The sequence below is a fragment of the Mixophyes fleayi genome, chromosome 3 (genome assembly GCF_038048845.1).
Source record: "Mixophyes fleayi isolate aMixFle1 chromosome 3, aMixFle1.hap1, whole genome shotgun sequence".
Taxonomy (NCBI): Eukaryota; Metazoa; Chordata; class Amphibia; order Anura; family Limnodynastidae; genus Mixophyes; species Mixophyes fleayi.
This window is the reverse complement of record NC_134404.1, coordinates 235,320,055-235,340,828: the sequence shown is the minus strand read 5'-3', so window position 1 is coordinate 235,340,828 and position 20,774 is coordinate 235,320,055. Positions and strand designations below refer to the sequence as shown.

The 20,774-nt window shown below is 38.9% G+C and overlaps 1 protein-coding gene across 1 annotated transcript in view; it reads right to left on the bottom strand.

The window, feature by feature from the left end:
* DMBT1 (deleted in malignant brain tumors 1) overlaps positions 1–20,774 on the bottom strand; it is an 85,473-nt gene that overhangs the window by 52,586 nt on the left and 12,113 nt on the right. Inside the window, exon 3 of the mRNA XM_075200940.1 lies at positions 13,203–13,517. Within this exon, the coding sequence (XP_075057041.1) occupies positions 13,203–13,517 (315 nt within the window). The remainder of the gene's footprint in view (positions 1–13,202; positions 13,518–20,774) is intronic.

Here is a 20,774-nt window from a genome sequence, read left to right as displayed (position 1 = left end):
CAAGTCTAGTGTCGCCCCAGAACATCTCATGGACTTGTTTAAATTGTAGTTACCCACTCACTTCAATCAGAGGTATGCAGCAACTGGAAAAACCAATCCCAAAAATGCTAAATTTTATGATGAGGAAGAGAGATTTTCTGTCCTCATGAAACTGGCAACTGGTCATTGGGAAGTTACAACAGAGATCCTATCTAACTTTAAACCAACCATTCACGAAGAGCCATTGTCTCTCTGTGGTAGGTTTGAAGCAATGTATAGAAAGTAACCAAATATCAAGGTACAGACGTTCCACAAGGCATGATTACATGTTTGTGTAAAAGTTTCCATACGTTGACACAGCAATTCGCTTAAGTGCAGCTAAAGAACCAACGTTTGCAGACGCAGCAATGGTTATAGAAGAGTATAGACAAGATTTGATGAAAAATAGGAAGTCACTGAAGATCAGGGAATATGATGTGGTAAATGGCAGATCACAACATGCAGCAATGTGCGCAGACAGACACATATTACCCCTGCAGCTCCTCCACAGGAGAAATTGCTGAATGTGCAACGTTATGCATGCTTAAAGTTTGGCCATGTAAGACGTAACTGTCCACAAGGTGTTCGCAAAGAGTATATACTGTAAGTGACTCTGAACCTCACGTTAGGGAGTTAGATGAGCAAGCAAATATCCAGTCAAAACTGCAGCACCTGAATCAGATGCAAAAATGTGTGTCGCTTGTAAGTACACATACTGGCCAAACAGGACAGTCTCATGTACAGTCAGATTACTCAGTGACTCCACAGACACAGAACTCTTTAGAACAGATAAACAATTGTGACGTACAAGGAGACCCCATATAATAGCCAGAATAAAAAATGAATTACTGAAAATGATGCTTGATACTGGGACAGAAGGTATAATAGCCGCCCGATTTGAGGCAATGGACAAATTACGTAGACCAAATATCCTACAAGATTTGCGAAAATTCCTTGGAGTTACAAACTTCATAAGGGAGTTCATAGAGGATTTTGCTACAAAAGCGAAACCTCTGTATGAATTGCTCAGAAGTGAAGAACCTTTATTGAAAGGATGGGCAGAAGCACAGGAAGAGACATTTTCTACTCTGAAAAGAGATCTCTCTTCTGCCCCAGTTTTGGCCACTCCACAACCAGAGGGCGAGCTGGCAATTCAGGCTCACGCTGGCCCAGAGTCCATATAAACAGTCTTACTACAAGAAGTAAGATCTGTGACTAGACCACTAGGGTATTTCTCAAGACTTCTTTCTCCTGTGGAAAGAGGTTTTGATGAATGTGCAAAACAACTGGCTGCAATACATTATGCTGTCAAAATGACAGAAAATATTGTGGGCTTTAGACCCCTTACTATACGGACCCCACACTCTCCATTAACCCATATACTCTGGGACATGCTGCCTGGTGTCTCTCAACCGAGGTTTGGGAGATGAATAATGAATTTGAGTGGGCGCAATCTCCAAGGAAGTCACAAGGCTAAATATGTATTGTCTCTACTGCTAAACACAGCAGGGACGGCACACCACTGTGGACAAATGCCATATGATGGAAAAAATGACTTTGTTCAGACAAACAGCACATCCGGATGACCGAGTCATCTTTGTTGATGGGTCTCGGTCACACACGGATGGGAAATATGTGACAGGTTATACAGTCTTGGATAAGAATACAGGGCTTCAGAGTCTTGTTAAATAACCTGGTCACCTGTTGGCACAAAGGGCAGAATTGGAGGCAGTAAAGGAAGCCTTACTACTCCAACCTTCAGGACCACGTACTATATGTAGCATCAGCTCATATGTAGTTCTGTCAGTGACATTACACTTGGATGCCTGGCACAGGCGTGGATTCGTGGATAGCCAGAATAAACACAAGCAGTGATTTGGGGTAATATTGGACAACAAGGATTAGCCAAATCTTAAACCTCTAGAGGCATATTTTTTACAGTTTGTGCTGTATAATTAACTACTGTTGCATATGTTCTCACTCTACATATTTTATTAATAATAAAAGAACGTATAATTCTAAGTACCATTCTTTCTAAGGGTTTTTGTGGTTTCATGCAAATAGACAGGGTAATAGTAACCCTCATTTTCATTCTTTAATACATATAATCCAATAATATCTAAATGCAATTTTGTTTTCCACTGTTTAAATTCTGTATGTTAAAAAATAAATGCAAACCTGCAACAGTTTCTGTTTGGGCCGTTTCTGTAAAAAAAAAATTAAAAATTTTTTTTAAATAATTACGATCCAATTAGTAAAATGACAGCATATTTATAATTTCATATTTAAAAATTTGAACTTGCAATAGTCCATTCACTGTTTGATGTAAAAAAAAGTAATAAATGTATGTATCTTTTAGTCGGTAGCCATGCACCTTTTTTCCTGATGACAGTGATTTTTATGACAAATGTGTTCAGCACTGCAGACAAATGAAACAACACTCTAAGGGGCATATTCAATTCTCGTCGGAAACGCCAAAAATCCCGCGGTCCGCACACTATTACCGTTATATGCGCGGAAAAAATGTTAATACGGTAATTTTCTCGCTGGATTTCAGCTCACAGCTCCCTGAGCCGCAAGCTGAAATCCAGCTAACTATTACCATATTATCGGTAATAGTTTTTTCGCGCCGTGGGAACAGGAGAATTGAATATGCCTCTAACAATATGCTGTATATTGTTGGCAAAACATTAACTCACTCATATAAAGTACATCAATTTTAGAATCGGTAGCCATGCACCTTTTTTTTTTTATGACAAATGTGTTCAGCACTGCAGATCAGTGAAATGACATTATGCTGTATATTGTTGGCAAAACATTAACTCACTCATAGAAAGTGCAGAACCACTTTTGCCATACTCCCCTACAGTCATTGGTATTACAATGTACATTGACAAACATTTAGATTTTACATACAGGGTGGCATAAAGGGGGATCAATTGGGCACAGTGACAGCAGAAGCCAGGGGGTTGTCCCTCGTACACTACTGTTAGAAGTATCTATGGGTAATGTGACCCTTGGATGAACACTTCCCACTGCCTCTGACAGCACGTAGCTGCATATCAGTCCACCTTGGTAAGTGGAACGTTTTGGTAATTGGAAAATACCTTTGCTTTTTGCTTGTAAAGTTCCACTTTTCCAGCATGCCCAAAGTATCACTCAATTAAGTGTAAGTACATACTTGCCAGAGCTTGTAAAAAGAAGTGCAGAGTTTGACGAAGAGAAAAAACACAGATTCCTCTGCTCCCTTTGCTTACATATTGTGGTACTACTGCCAGCTATTTTGCAAGTTCATGTTCCAGCATGCACTGACAGCACAGTCCAGAGGAGCCAAGAAGCGGCACAGTGCTTTTCAATGCAGGACTGCTAGTCTCTGGGGCAGGGTGCATGCTAATTTTGCAGCCCTCTTACAATAGAGGGGATAACACTGCATAGGCCAGCCTGGGGATTGCTCGCATTTGCTACCACTATGGTGAGGGGACCCCAAACTTGTGATTTCTCTGTAGAAGTGGAAACCAGTCCAGGCTGTCCAGAGCTATGGCTGGTTGAGCATTTCTACCATGGGGGTAGCACTATTTACATATTATTTTTTTCAGGTGAGGGCTATATATCAACATTCTTAAAAGGTTAAAAGGGTCAGAACATTTATTTACCTAATTATTTAATATACAATGGTGTCCATGAGTTTCTAGGAGTCCTCTCCCATTAATTTTCTGTAGGCAGATGAGGAAGTGGGACTTAATGATGCAATCATCACGCCCGCATTGACCACCAACAGGAATTGTTGGTCTTCTTTGAACCGCCTATGTTTTAAGGACAAGTCCCATTTAACACATACATTTTTAAAAAATCTGAACATTATGCAAAGCACCGATCCTCTTAAAACACTCCATGATCTGCTCAGTCTACAGGTACTTTCAATGAGTCCTGTTATTTTATGAGAGGTCCTCACTCTCTTTGGTCTCCAAATATCTGGACTTTTTGGAAGGTATGCTTTAAATATCTTAGCAACAGAAGGTATATTTAAGTATGCTTTGTTAAAATGTTATAAAAGCTTGCATTCTGTTCACCATTGTTTTAGTTCTAGCAAAAACAATGATGAATAGAGTGTAGTTCTTTATATTCTGCCTTAGTATATATTTTCTTACCTGCTTCTAGTGTTGTTTGGTAAATACCTGAAAATCAATGTTCAGATTCAGAATCAACATAGAAATGTTAGAACTTAAAGGTTTTAAATTATGTTAAAGATCAAACTTAGCAGATATGTTCCTTGAATGACTGTATCACTCTAAAAACAAGCCAGGTAATAAATTAAAAATGTAGCAAGCACATATCACTGCCAGCAAACCCAAACATATAGCGATCCTACAAGCCAGATCGGTGGCCAAACTAATTTGCAAACATGGACAGACAGAAAAACCTCCATGTACCTAGCTAACATAAAATAGATTAAACTAAGCTGTCTGCTGTTTTTTATTTATCCACAATCCGTCAATTGTAATAAAAGCCGCAAACTAGACAATTGCTACAAGTAATTTAGTTATCAATTGGCCTTTATGGATGGAACGTAGGGCCAATGTTATTAATAGGACTAGTAGCTAGAGCAGGGTTTTGACATAGTGGATTATAGCTCTGCATTTCAACAAAGTATTCATTTGCTATATATGCATAATCTTTATGTACTATATACAGTATATATTTCCAGCATTAGAGCATAGTGGTTAGCACTGCTACCTCACTAGCAATGCTAGAAATATTACACTATACTACAGTTATTCTTTTTATATTAATCAGGCAGCATGTCTAGCCTAATGGGAGAATTACCTGCATCTGTAACCTCTGTACCCAGCTCTTGCCTATGAGAACATACTCAAAATTTAAAACACTTAAGTATTTTCTTGTAAGAAGGGTGGCAAAACCTAATGGTACAGTAGCTGATGCTGAAACTTAAATGCAATATTTTCTAAAATAAATGAGTCACAATGTCAGTTGTTTAATTATTGATGTTAATTTGATTCATTTCAATTTCTTTTTTTGTTTGTGGAAAATACAGAAGTGGCTTAAATATAGTTATAAACTCCATTAACTATAATTACCTTAAAGTGTAACTATATTGTTACTTTAGCATCCATTAGGAACACATATTTTAAAGAATAACATACATCCAAGTTTAATATATTTTATTGTTTTTGTTGATCTGTGAAGTTATTGAGAATATACCTGAACAGGAGTCAGCAGCATCCCAGTTATGATTACAATTATGGGATCTGAATTCTCTGTGACTGCACTACTGTAAGGACTGTACCTTTCCCAAGCAATGCATCTTATAAAGTAGAGTGTGAGAAGAATCTTATTTGAAATATGCATTTTGTAAAGCTGCAATGGAATATCCAGAGTCCAATTGTAATAATATGTGTATCATTGATGACCCAGCTATCATCACTAAGTGCATATTTCAGACAAGCTTCTGATAACATTCTTCTTGATAATATGCATAGTGTGAGAATAGGACAGTAGCTATAACAATGCAGTTATAGTACATAACTGTACATTTTTCAGACAAATAATAATTATGCAAAACACACTCAATATAATTATTATTATTATTATTATTATTATTATTATTATTACACTTAATTTCTACTATAGTGGTTCTAGTGATTTTGATGGGACTGTATTCTTAAAACTTATGTCACTCTGATTATGCTTAAAGATGTTCACTGACCCCCATGTTTTGGTTTTGGAACTGAATTAACTTCGTGTTTTGGTTTTGGCAAAACCGCCCTCGCTTATTTTGGTTTTGGTTTTGTGTCGGATCCCCATTTTTTCCTAAAATCCCTATCTTTTTCTAAAATCACATAATTTGGCTCTTTTTTTGCTCCCACATTATTATTAAACTTAATAACATTAATTTACAGTAAATTTTTGTCAAATGACAAGAACACTGTTACCCCTCCTGTTTCTGTATGAGCAATGGCACTGAACAATGGCACTGGAGACTGGAGAGTGACAAGAACACTACTACCCAGGGCCGGATTTACCGCTAGGCAACCTAGGCACCTGCCTAGGGCCTAGCGGCTCTGGGGGGGCACAGCTGGGGGGACAGGAGTAATTTTAAAAAAAATGAAAAAAAAATAAAAAATCGGCCCCCTCCCCCGGGGGGGGGGGGGGGGGGTGCCGCGAGTCGGGGAAGGGGGGGGTGCCGCGAATCGGAGGAGGGGGGTTCGGGTGCCGCGAATCGGGTCCCGGCAGCCTCTTCTCCTCTCAGTGATAGAGAGAGGAGGAGAGGCTGCCGGGACCCGACGAGCGATCACGTGACTCTTTCTCTTTTTTTTTTTTACATCTGGACTGACGGAGGAGGAGCAGCGCGCAATAGAAAGGTAAGTAAAACAAGGGACAGAAGTGGTGATGGTGAAGGGGCACAGAAGTGGTGATGGTGAAGGGGCACAGAAGTGGTGATGGTGATGGGCACAGAGGTGGTGAAGGGCACAGAGATGGTGATTGGCACAGAAGTGGTGATGGTGATTGGCACAGAAGTGGTGATGGTGAAGGGCACAGAGGTTGTGATGGTGAAGGGCACAGAGATGGTGATGGTGAAGGGCACAGAGATGGTGATTGGCACAGAAGTGGTGATGGTGATTGGCACAGAAGTGGTGATGGGCACAGAGGTGGTGATGGTGAAGGGCACAGCGGTGGTGATGGTGAAGGGGCACAGAATTGGTGATGGTGATTGGCACAGAGGTGGTGATGGTGAAGGGCACAGAGGTGGTGATGGTGAAGAGGCACAGAGGTGGTGATGGTGATTGGCACAGAAGTGGTGATGGTGAAGGGCACAGAGGTGGTAATGGGCACAGAGGTGGTGATGGTGATTGGCACAGTGGTGGTGATGGTGATTGGCACAGAGGTGGTGATGGTGATGGGCACAGAGGTGATGGTGAAAGGGCACATGTGATATTGTGAAGGGTCAAAAGTGACAATGAAGGGGCACAGTGTGATGATAGAGGGACAAAAGTGACAAGAGCACATACTTGGATTTATGCGTATTATTTTTGCAAACAACTTAAGTAAGTATTTCTGCCCTGACTTCAATATTTATTATGTTGTTTTGACCCAACTACTTAAAAAAACGGGACTGCTTGGTAATTATTTAGGGGTGCCTTTTTCTGCAGCAGGGTGGCCTTGCTCTTTTCACATGTTAGGTACGCCCCCAAAGATGCAAGCCACGCCCTCACCTCCTTTGGCGGCGTGCCGCCGCTGCGCGACGGCACATGCTTTCATACTTTCATATCTACTTAACTATAGGGGTATATGGTAGGCATACGGCGGCACATGCTTTCACTTCTATGTAACTATAGGGGTATATGGTAGGCATGCTGCGGCACATGCTTTCACTTCTACGTAACTATAGGGGTATATGGTAGGCTGCAAAAATATAGTGCTATGGATTGTTGCAGGGAGGGGCCCCAAAAACAGTATCCTGTCTAGGGCCCTATGAGGTCTAAATCCGGCTCTGCTACTACCCATGTTTCTGTGTGAGCAATGGCACTGAGCAATGTCACTGGAGAATGGAGAGTAACAATAACTCTGCTCTCCCTATTTGTGTGTGAGCAATGGCACTGGATCTCCTGGCGAGGGAGCAGGGCCGGATTAAGGTACAGTAGGCCCCGGGCTAAGGGTATATAAGGAATCTCCGGCGCTAATAGGTAGCACAATAAACATAAAAACACAAATTCAAAATGAACATCAATTGCAGCAAATCAATAGAGGGGGTGCAATCCTCTAATAAACAAACATATCAACCAAAAATCAGATTGCGCATAAGATGTTCCATTGAAAATACTTGTATGTGGAAGTAAGCAAACAAATTGGCTCAATGAGTAAATATATATATGTTTACTCCGGCAGTAGATGAATACATTATATAATAAAATAAAAATAAAATATAACAACAGATAGAATCCAAAATCACATATGTATCTATAGCTAATAGGAATCTATGTTAATAAAGATGTCAAAGGATATCTCAACAAAGAGCCAGATGGCTAACATATAACGGATTGTCCATATGACCATAAGAGTAATAGCTCTGTATACAGGTATAAATGAGACAACTTTGTTTCGCCAGATTCCGGCTATGAAATAAGATGACGAGTTCCCACAAGTAAAGCGGTATATTCAAATGTGAAGCTCCATAGTAGTAGCTGAAATACATTAGTAGTGGAGCAGTACGCTGTTGGTGGTGTTCATTATGCCAATATATGAATCAGGCTTGTGTATAAATGAAACATCCAGATCTTACCTGTGAAGGGAGATACAGATCCAAATTCCCGTCCCGCCGCACAAGCGGTTCAGACAAGTGGAGACTCCACGATGTGTCTTCTGTGGTGCGCACCACCTAAATCCGTCCGGATTGAAGCACAGTTGATTGTAAAGATGTTCCTCTTAAGGACACAATGTACGTAAGAGCCTCTGAAGACAATATATCAAATTGTATCAAATGTCTTCCCGATAGATGAGGCTCAACAGAGCTGATGCTCAATAGTGGGTATTCCGTAGATAGGAAAATGACAAGCAGCAACGCGTTTCGTCCGTCCAAGCGGACTTTTTCAAGCTATAAAGCTAACTCTCTCTCCTATGGTCATATATAGTGTATGGAAGAGGGAGGAACCTCGTAAAGTCATTTGCGGCCGGGCTAAGGGTACTGTGTGGCCCCCTCCCTGTGAGATTCCCCCTGCGAGACACCCCCCAGCTTACCTTCTATTCCTGATCCGTCCTGTCTGCAGGCTGCAGGCAGGGCTGCCAAGAGGAATTCAGGGCCTGGGTACAACAAATTCATAGGGCCCCCCTCATAGTCGAGTAAGCCCTAAAAATTTCGGGGGTGTGGTCATACATTTGGGGCGCATGGCAATGCGCCGTTGGGGCGTAGCTAGCACATCAAAATCACTAGGTCCTGAATTCACCAGAGCGTGACATATGTCCCAGCACTCCTGACTTTTAAGACATGTAGTATAGAAAGAATGCAGTGTGTACACAAAGAGTTCAGTCTTGGCCTGTGCCCACTGGGCTCACCAAACACTAACCAAACATTGGCATTGTCCCTACTAGAATCACATTTCACACACTATGCTGCTCTGTCCTACCTGTTCTTCTCACTTTCTCCACCTGTGGCTGCTGATTTCTTAAGTTGTGGCTTGTCTGGATTCTGGAATGTTGGAGGACCTATTTGGGGAAAAAAAGGGTACATTTAGAAAATTACAGTCAGATGCAGCGTTAAATCAATAGCACCCACAATTAATAATAAGGCCTTCCTCCAGCCCCAACATTAAAATAATAGTATTCACATTTAACAAATAAACCTATTTCCCGTCATGCAAACAGCCTAGCAATACCTATTTCCCGCAACCATCAGTGCCATTAAATTCATAGTCACATTTAATAAATAGACCTCATTCTCTCCAAACTCACCCCCACATTCAATAGCCCCCAAATCACCCCATCTTAAATTAATAATCCCCACTATTAAATTGCTTCACCATCACCCTACAAACAAAATAGCGTCCATTAATTAGCCACCACCTACCGCACACACACTACATTGCAACAAGCCCCCTGTGCCATCACACACACACACACACACACACACATTACTGTGCCCCTTCATCACAACTACACTGTGCCCTCCATGCTGTTTTACCCCCTTTTTATTCACTCTGTGCCTATCTCCCCTTTTTTTTAACGCTGTGCCTCTCTGCCCCTTTTTTTTATTCTGTGCCTCTTTCCCCCTTTTTTTAACTCTGTGCATCTCTGCCCCTGTTTTCCTCTGTGTTTCTCTGCCCCTGTTTTCCTCTGTGCCTCTCTGCCCCTGTTTTCCTCTGTGCCTCTATGACCCTTCTTTATACTACTGTCCCTCTGTTTCCTCCCCTTGCCTCTCAGTTTTTTTCCTTACCTTTTGTCAGCTTCTTTCTTTTCTTCTCTTCTCTTCTGTCTTCTCTTCTTTCTTCTGCCATGGTCTTGTCTGGCTGCGGCGCTCCTCACTGACTGACTGTCAGGCGTGACTTGATGACGTCACGCCTGACAGTCAGTGTGAATGGAGAAGACAGGAGAGGAGGGACGAGGTCACGTGAGTATTGATTTTTTTACTTTTTTTGTTATTTCTTATAGCTCCCCCCACCAACGGACACCCCCCCCCCCCCCCCCCGCCCGGGAAATAATTAAAAAAAAATATATTTTTTTTTTTAAAACGCAAGATACACAAAATAATTTAAAAAAAGAATGAAAAAAAATAGCGGCGAGGGCCTGGCCCGGGCCCCCTGGCATGGCCGGGCCCGGGTAAAATGTACCCGCTCCCCCCCCCTCTCGGCAGCCCTGGCTGCAGGCGTTCTAACACTCCCTGTAGTGCTTCTGTGGCACGCAGTAATCTCCTTACTGAGGAGATCTCTTGAGAGTGAGACTGAGTCATAGTCTCACTCTTACGAGATCTCCTCAGTAAGGAGATTACTGCGCACCTTGGAAGCTCTACAGTGACAGCAGGCATCTAACAGCATAACATTTGCTGTTAGCTGCCTGCCAGTCTTCTTAAGCGGCTGACAGTCAGAGCCAGCGGCAGGGATGCCGCCGGCCCGATGAATGCCGGTGGGTCCCACAGATGCCAAAGGCCCTTTGGCACCATCTCAGCTAGACCTCTGGTTAATCCAGGCCTAGGGAGGGAGGCACTTATGGAATCCAAAGCCCGCGAGATCCGACAACACAACAATGAGGTTTTCCCTCGATTCAGATTCGAGGATGTGTGAAAGTACCGAGCCGGCTCTCGAGCCTACTCAGATCCCTTAAGTTCGGATGGGCTCGGTTTCCAGAAAACCGAGCCTGAGCATCTCTAATTATAATGATGTTCTAAAATGGACACTGTACTCTGGTTCTGAGGTCTTTCATCAACTTTCACCTATAAGACATGCTTTGTGAATATACAGATGGATGCACAGGTACCTAAATGATTTGCTTTGGCTATTGACACCTATATAAATTTTGCACCTGTGCGTTGTTTAGAAGCCAGGGGACACATGTGGAAACCAATGATGGAAGCACTATCAGAAATATTAATCTGTCGCTGCAGAACCTCTTTCGTTCCTTTAATTTGAAATTTAATACATGAAAAATTAGTACATTCATTTTGTGGCTTACCTGTGGGCACATCCGGGGATGGGTTCTGAGCGTCTAAAAGTGAAAGTTTATAATTAGTGAGTTTTAGGTAGTAAAATACATCAATCAGATCAATTTTAAAGTGTAATTAATTTACCTTGTTTGATATTAAATATTTTCTACAATGCCTGTACATTACTTCTGATTATCTGCACTAGATCATATCTGTCAAACAATATTTTGAGTTACATGATTAAAATTAAGTGATAGATACATTTTACCCATTGCCAATACTTCTACTTCAAGGTGGTCTCTATTCCCACCTGAGATTATCTATGTGTTGTACTGCAATGTAGAGAATACTTGCCATGCTCTTGTGTAAATCTATTTAAGCAATAGCTGCCATTGCTATGTCATATAATGTTGGTGAACAGACAAATAAGATGAACACATACATCAGTGACCACAAGCTCAGCACCTGACACAATGACATTTTGGTGAAAATGTTGTTGATGACAATTTTTACAATTTAGCCCCTAATGCCAGCATTTCCTTTCCAGCACTCCTGAGGGTAACAACCTATTTGAACATGTGTCCCTTACCTTTACTTTGCTCTGTGATATTTATTGCTTCATAACACCTTGCAAGCTACATTTCCAGTGAAATACAAACCTCCTCACTCATAATTCTGTTGCTAAATGTGTTAAGTTGGACATTTAAATAGGAGGAGAGTAGAGAAATTGGAGCTTAAAACAATGAGATGTTTGGGGGAGGCATAAATGTATTTTTACTAGAGTAAGAGATTAAAGGGGTTGATACACTAGGTTCAAGTGTTTTCCCTCACATCATATCAATGAATACAACTTAATTTTGTATTATTATTATTACTATTATTATTATTATTATTATTATTATTATTAATATTATTATTATATGCATTGCCTTCTTGTATGTACAACAGACATATATGTATGATCTTATTACTAAAATATTCAGAGCAACAGTGGCATACATTAGCAGATGACACTTGCATTTTCCTGGTGCACACAGTTATGAGAGCCGCATCCATTATGAGGACATTGACCAGATAATGTTCATTTTCAAAAAATCTCATCCTGTTCATCTAAGGATAACGCCTTTGTGAACCTGTGTCCCTGACCTTTTATTTGTTCTCTGATAATGATTGCTTTAATTTGTTGCTGCAATGACAAAAAAATACCAGTACCCCATTCTATCTCCCAAGATACAAATCAGCGGACATCCAAACCTCCTCAATCAGGATACATGGCATTGACTCATAAGAAATGCATAGAAAAAGTAAAAGTCATTTAAGCCATGTATTTTGCAAGTTTGTGAAAAAAATGTGTTCATGTACTATTGAATATTCCATGGCACCTAGATAAAGCAGTAGCAGCTCCTTTTACTAAGTGATGTAAAGATAGTGAACAGATGATTAATCTATAGAAATGCATAAGCAACCACCAACTCAGCACAAAGTATTATGGTGATCATATTGCGATTCAATAGTCTAAATCATGACTCTGACACAACCGGATGACTGATTCATACTTGGATAAAAGTTGCATATTTGAAGCATTGATTGAATGTTATGATGATTAATAAATAAAATGGGTTGATAAAGGAAAATGAGTGAAAAGTGGAACCATTCAAATTAATTACTTAGAATGCACTACTAAAAGTGCTTGATGAATTCCAGGAATTGTACCTTGATCTATAGTTTATGAGGCATATACTTGTTGAGGGAAATATTTACTAACTAGTCTGTTTTCCTGGTGCTTCCTTTGCTGTTCATCTAAGGAAAACCCCTTTGTAAACCTGTTTCTTTGACATTTTATTTGTTCTCTAGTAATGATTTTGCTAATTTGTTGCTGTAATAACAAAAAGCCCCGTACCCCATTCTATCTCCCAAGCTAGATTTCAGACAACATCCAAACCTCCTCAATCAGGATGCATGGCAGTGCTTCAGAGTGTTAACAATACAAATAATTTGAAAAAATATATATATATTTAGAAAAACACTGGCATACCTGAGCAAATGACACCTGCATCTTCATGGTGCCTACAATTATGAGAGCCCCATCCATGGTGAGGACATTGGGACAGATACTGTTCATATCCAGAACAGCGCACTTCATCCAGAAAAATACTCCCAGAACCTTGCCCAAAATATGCATTTTGTAGAGCTGAAACTCCATATCCACAATTCAGCTGCCTGCATACAACATGTGCATCATTGATATCCCAACTATCATCACATACTGTTCCCCAGGCATTGCTATAGTAGATCTCCACACGTCCAGCACATCTGTCTGTGCCATTCACAAGCCGGATAGGGTTACTTCCTAAAACAAAGTAACAGACTCTATGTTAATAGAGGATTCAAAATTGCAGAATATAGAGTACACAGAAAATAAGGAAATTAAGCACTGTTGTGTTCATTTTATGCATGGTGTTGCTCCTATCATTTCGCTTAGCGTGCCACTAACAAATAGTTAAAAAGTCACAAACTATTATGAATAAAGGGTCATGATTAAATTTGATTAAGCAACAGAAAATTGCCCATCTGTTCCCTGGTGTTACCTATTTGTACACAAGACATTAATGTAATACAAAAGGGAATATTGTCTTGATAGTTTTATTAATAAATGCAAATGTTCCACTTTCCCCTTTCAAAATCAAATGGAAATTTTAGTCCAAATCGAAATGTCAATTAAGTAATGTGAACGATGACTGCAAATTCATATAATATAGCAATGCAAATAAATTAAATCCAGCTGTATCAGCTGGATGTGTTTATATGTCATCAGCAATCACAATGCTGATATGCTCATCAGCCAATCAGAATCTGCTAGATAGTGCTGCTGATAGTGTTAATCATCATTGCCCTATTGCTGCATTAACCCTCCAGTAGGCACAAGACATATACCTCCTAGAAGGCGTATCTGCGAATGCATCCACATCTAATGTTTTTAAATTATGTACTTTCTATACTCAGACTACGCTTGGCAGCCACTGTCCGCTCATGTTCCACCTTTCCAGGTGAGAGGAGACATAGATCATCAATACACAAAAAAATACTCTAAATTAGCCATGATCTATACAGCTCCACAACACAAGCATAAAGCGCCAGTTTTACATCAGGAGCAACAAGTATAGAGTAGAGGTGTGGCTTGACATGGTTAATAGTATAGTCACATTACCCAATTTCTACAAAATATAATAAAACTCTGTATTTCAACAAAATAGTCACATGCTATAGGTATAGATCTAACATTAGAGCACAGTGGCACAGTGGATTAGCATTCTGTCTCGCTAGCAATGTTAGAAATATTATACTATGTAACACTTTTTCTTTATATATTAATCATTCACTACGTCTAGCCTGTTGGGAGAATTATGTGCGCCTGTAATCTCTGTACCCAGCATCTGACTATGAGGATATAAACAAAATAAAATAAAACACGGGAAGGACTACAGGAATAGAAATGGGAATAGCAGATGCTGAACCTTAAATTGTAGAAGTAAGCAATATTTTCTAAAATAAGTGCATCATCATGCCAGTTATTTTATTACTGACTCATTTAAAAAACATTGTTATAAAACACAGAAGTGGCATAAATATTGGTTTAAATTCCAGTAAATATCCTTATTTTAATGTTTAATAATATTGTTAATTCTGCATCCATTAGGAAACATATATTTTAAAAAATAACATACACCCCAGTTTAATATATTTTATTGTTCTCCTTTTGAAGTTATTATGAAGTTATTGAGAATATTCCTGAACAGAAAACATCAGCAACCTCATTATTGTTTCAATGATGGGATTCCAGTCCTCTGTGACAGACTGTTCTCTTTCCAAGGAATGCACCTTATCGAGTAGAATGTGACCAGAATCTTGTTTGAAATGTGCACTTTGTAAAGCTGCAGTGGAATATGCACTAATTGTCTGCATATAAAATATGTATAATTGATGACTCAGCTATCATCATAAACTAAGGCAAGGCTCTTGTAACATTCTACTTGATAACATGCATTGCTTAGGAAGAGAACATATGGCATTGTGATCATAGATGATGGGGCTCCCAAAATTGTAACTTCAATTTTTTTACCTTTGTACTTTGCAATTTTTAAAACACTTGTTTGCTTGTTTCCTTTGTGCTTGCTTTATCTTAGGCACCAGAATTATTAAAAGACAACATATTGAAAGGCATTCATAATTCCAGCTCTGAGTTGGTTAAAATCAAAGACTTTTCTTGGTTGAAAAGATCTGCAGCTCAACAAAAATTCAGAAAAGCCATCCAGGTTGTTCCTTCTCCATTTGAATTTTTTTTAACAATATTGGCACAAACCAGTGAATAATTATAATTACATTGTTCTGATTAAGGAAGATCCTGATCCTCCCATCATTTAGGACAAGGTAATGTACTGCTTTTCAAAGATGTTATCTTGACAAATTAATGTATTTGTTTTGACCATTACAACAGTGTAAAAGCAATAAAGTGATCTTACAACTCACTTGTATTCACATTGCTTGTGCTCAAGTCCCTTGTCTTTTATATTTTAAACTTCCCATTTTAATTTACTAAAGACCAATCTCAAATGATAAAAAAATAGTCTATATTATGAAACACAAAGGTGTAAAGTACTTAACATGTATAATAACATTCTTTGAGTTTATTTATTTAAATTAAACAGTTTAATACTTTTAGGTTGTTCCAATCGATATCAAACCAATAATGGTCACATGTGGTAATATTGGGCCCACACAAGAAATGATTAACCAAAACCTCTAGAAACGTTCTGCATGTATGTGATGAATATTTGCACATGTTCTTACTTTAAATTGTTTATTATTAACAAAAGGAATATTGGGCCTGATTCATTAAGGTTCTTAAATGAAGAGGATTCTCATTTCAGTCTCCTGGACAAAACCATGTTACAATGGAAGGGGTGCAAATAAGTGTTCTGTTTTACACATAAGTTAACTACTGACTGTTTTTTCATGTAACACAGAAATATCAACTTTAAATTTCAGTGTACAAATAAGCTATCAAATATTTGTGTGTTACAAGAAAAAACAGTCAGTATTTAACTTATGTGTAAAACAGAACACTTATTTGCACCCCTTCCATTGTAACATGGTTTTGTCCAGGAGACTGAAATGAGTATCCTCTTCATTTGAGATCCTTAATGAATCAGGCCCATAATTTTTAATATCATTAATTCTAAGGGCCGTTGTGATTTCATGCAAGTTGACAGGAACCCTCTTTTTTCATTCCTTATTAAATGTAACTCAATGATGTTTAAATGCTGCTTAAAATACAATTTTGTTTTCTTTTAAAATAGTGATTTGTAAAACATAATACCTGTATCTGTTCCTGTTTGGACTATTGTTTCTGTAAAATAAAAATAAAAATTTAAAAATAAAATGCAAAAATGATTAAAATTACAGCATATGTAAAATTTTAAACATTGCAATTATCCATTCTCTTTTTACTTTAAATTAAATCAACACATTACTCCTAGACCATAAAGTGTATTGCTTGGTTAAATTCCTTTTCTAATACTAATGTTCGGAGGGTGAATGTCCTATAACTATAGCAGCTCCCAATATACAAGTGGTTGGAACTACAAACGTTTCAATTTCATTATATTTTCTTACCTGTTGCTGTTGTTGTTTGAAAAGCTTCTGAAACTAAAAATGGTTAGATTCAGTATCAACATATAAATGAAAAGCTTTATCAAATTATGCTAGAGATGAAACAACTATTCTTATCAGATATGCACTCTGAATTAATGTACCACTGTAAAAGCAAGCCAGTAAGTAATAGAAAAAGTAGCAAGCACATATCTTTGTTAGCATAACTTTTACAGACTGGGGTCCCAAAACAAATAAAAAAATAAACATGGACAGGCAAAAATAACTTAGCTCACATAAAATAGATTGAAGTATGTTGGTTGCTGTTTTTCGCCCATCCACAATCTGTCAACTTCTGATATTGGATGGAGGACTAAAACACCTGTGTGTAAATATTCCACAAATCATAGGATTTTCAGGTAACTCTTCCTTCCGCATTATGCTTTTGAAATGAAGTGGGAGGGAAGTGCCGTTATGTCATACAGGCAAATACTGCCTAATTTCGAGCACTTGTCGAAGCCCATCCCTTGTGACTGCTGGTAACAATCTATTTGATAAAGTGCATTGTTTGAGAAAGTACCAGTACCAATGGCATTGTGGTTACAGTGGATGTGGCTCCCATATTTCTAATCATAGCAAGGATGCTAGTGTTTTCTGTTCAAGTGTGTGTTATATACAGCTGTTGTGCAAAATATATACACTATACAACACTACACTATAGCATATTCAACAGCTGGAGAAAAACTGCCAAAATGTACCTATGCCTGAATCATACTGTCAAATATTTCAGAAAAAACACTGTCTAATAAATAAAAATAACTAAAGAAATCCATACAAGTTACTGCTGTAGGAAAAAAAACATTGTACATTTTACATGATTCAATAATAATAATAATAATAATAATAATAGTCATTCAAAGCACACGATTTATTATTACTACTATTGTTATTTTTTATTATTAATACACTTAATTGTTACTATGGTGGTTGTAGTGGCTTTGCAAAGGATTAGTTTTACAACTATTGTGATCTCTATTATACCTTTAATTTAAAAAATAGTAGCCGGAAAATTAATAAGTTTGTTTTGTGGTTTACCTGTAGTTGTAGCCAGGTCTGCATTATGAGAGTCTGAAAGTAGAAGTTTATGATCAGTGGAATTTACAGATACTAAAATACAGCAATTATATTGATGCCATATTGTAATTTATTTAGCTTGCTTGATATTAATCAAAGATTATCTACAATATCTTTACATTACTTCTGATTTTCTTGACTAGATCATTTATACCAAACAGAGGATCAACCTATATGGGTAATATGAAGTGATAGCTAAATATTACCTAATGTTCATATTAATATGACATCTCATCAGGGTCTCAAGTCCTAATCTATGTGAGCATGATTACTATTTGTGGGTCACTACGCTACCATTAGCCGCCTTCCAGCTGATCACAAGTGATAATTTGTTTTAAAGATAGCTATCTCCTTTTTAAAGGTTATTTGCATTGTTTGTCTCATGCCATTCTATCAAGTCCTATGTCATATTGAAAAAAATAATATTAATGTATTATCAGCCAAATCTCAAATTCTGTACCTTTAGCAACCTTTAATCTTATGTATGATATATGTTCATATCCATAATGCTAGTCAAATTCTAAAATCATTATATAAAGCTACATTGACCTGTTAACAGCAGCACTTCAAATGAAACCACTGTTAAAAGCAGTGTTGTGTTGTATTGCAATTTGTTGATCAGTTGGTATGCTCTAAAAGTAGCTACAAACAAGCCATGGAAATATACCAGTGATGACCATCTCAGCACCTTACACAAATGATTGATAGTGATCATTTTCTGGAACAAAACTCTTGCAATACAAAAGGTTGAACTACTAAAAGTGGTGGGTGCATTACAGAATTTTAAACTCAGCCCATATTTTTTTTGGAGACTGGGGTACCAATTACAAACATGGACAGACAGACAAAAGTCCATGTACATAGCTCACATAACATAAAGTGAAGTACATTGGCTGCTGTTTTTTGTCCCTCCACAATCCTTCAACATCTGATAATGGATGGAGGACTAAACTGCATGTGTGCACATGTCCTATAAATCACAGGATTTTCAGGTAACTAACCAACAGACTAATAAAAGAAACTGCCTCTTTCCTGTCAGTGTGATCCAGTCTGGCCATTCTCCTCTAACCTCTCTCAATAACAAGACATGTTTGCACACAAAACTGCCACTCACTGGATGCTTTTTTTTTTCTTTAAACGCTAGAGACTGTGCACAAAAATCCCAGGAAATAAGCAATTTCTGACACACTTAAAACACCTCATCTGGCACCAACAATAATTCCAAGGTGAAAGATCACATTTCTTGAGAAAGAGAGAGAGAGAGAGAGAGGTGCTGTGGATATAATATGGTTAAACAAGTAAAAAAAATTAGAAAAATATGAGAGAAGCTACACTATACTACAATTGATCTTTATATATTAATCAGTCAGTGGATCTGAGTCATTAAGGAGAGCATTGCATTGAGAAGGAGTAACTTTGCACCTTTGGCAAAACCATGTTGCATTAGTGTGGAGGTAAATTTAATATGTGGGGTAGATTTATAGTTGGAGTAGGGCATGTCCTAGAACAACTTCAGTGTGAAAATAAAGCTATCAAGTATGTGTGTGCTACATGAAAAAAACAGCCAGTATTTTTGCCTTACCTTCCTTAATGACTCAGGCCCGGTATGTCTAACCTAGTTGGAGAATCTGAGCATTTGTAACCAGGGCTGCCATCAGAATCTGTGGGGCCCAGTACTAATTATCTGGCAGGGTCCAATAGTCTGTCTGCGCTCCTCACAGCTATACCGGCCATACCCCCCTGATGGCAGCCCTGGACACAAGTGACTCAGAAATTTGTAGACAATAACAAAACCTGGTAGAGACAAGAAGACCAACCAGCATGCATGTTGATATGAGAATATATAAATAATGAGAACAACGGCTCGAAGTCTCTCCAAATCCAGTACACTGCGATCCGAATGTCACAGCATTTAGTGAAAGTTATGGAGACATTTAAAAAATCTAAATAATATAACATAAGGCTCAGAGCCCAACAAAAAACAAATGGGGCCCTTGCTGGGATAGCAGTTTGGAACCCTCTCTTCCAATCACCAAGTCTTTTCATGAACTAAACCTTACAATATTATCAACAGTGCCATCATATACACATTATATCAGTAGTGCCCATCCATGATGTTACAAGCAGTACGGATACACGATCACACCAGCAGTGCCCTATGTAAGTATGAGAACTGTGCCTCAGTATGGTCATACCAGCAGTGCCCATATATATGACTTTACTCAGTAATGCCCTTATATATTAATTTATCTAGTAATGTCTAATTACATGACGCTACATTCAGCAATGCCCATATCAACAATTTATCTAGCAATGCAATGATCCGGCCCCCCCTACCCTATTAAATGCTCCGGCCCTCCCCTCCCCTTTACTGGTATATGCCCGCCACCTTCCCCATATAAATGCTCTACTTCACTTATCTTGTTGCCTGGCCACCTGTCTTCTGTCCCCTCTCTGCAATGTGGTGGCTCCCAGTCACTGATAGACTGGGCACGCAGCGCACAATGATGACATCATCATGCCGTACGCTCCCAGCCTATCAGGGCCTGGGAGCCACCGCATCGCAGAGACTTAGGGAGCCGGTCGGTCAGACTAAGGGGCCCAGTCTAGCCCCCTAGTCTGTCTGGGCCCCTCCCAGCTGTAACGGCCATACCCCCCTGATGGCGGCCCTGTGTGTAACCTCTATACCCACTGGCCAGGGGTACCAGAAGGGACCCTATCCTATCATCATTTTATCAGGTTCTCACCTAGAGCACTGGGCCTGATGCTTATTAGGCTGGGCTTTTAGAAAATGGAAAGGATATAAACAGATGTTTCACATCCA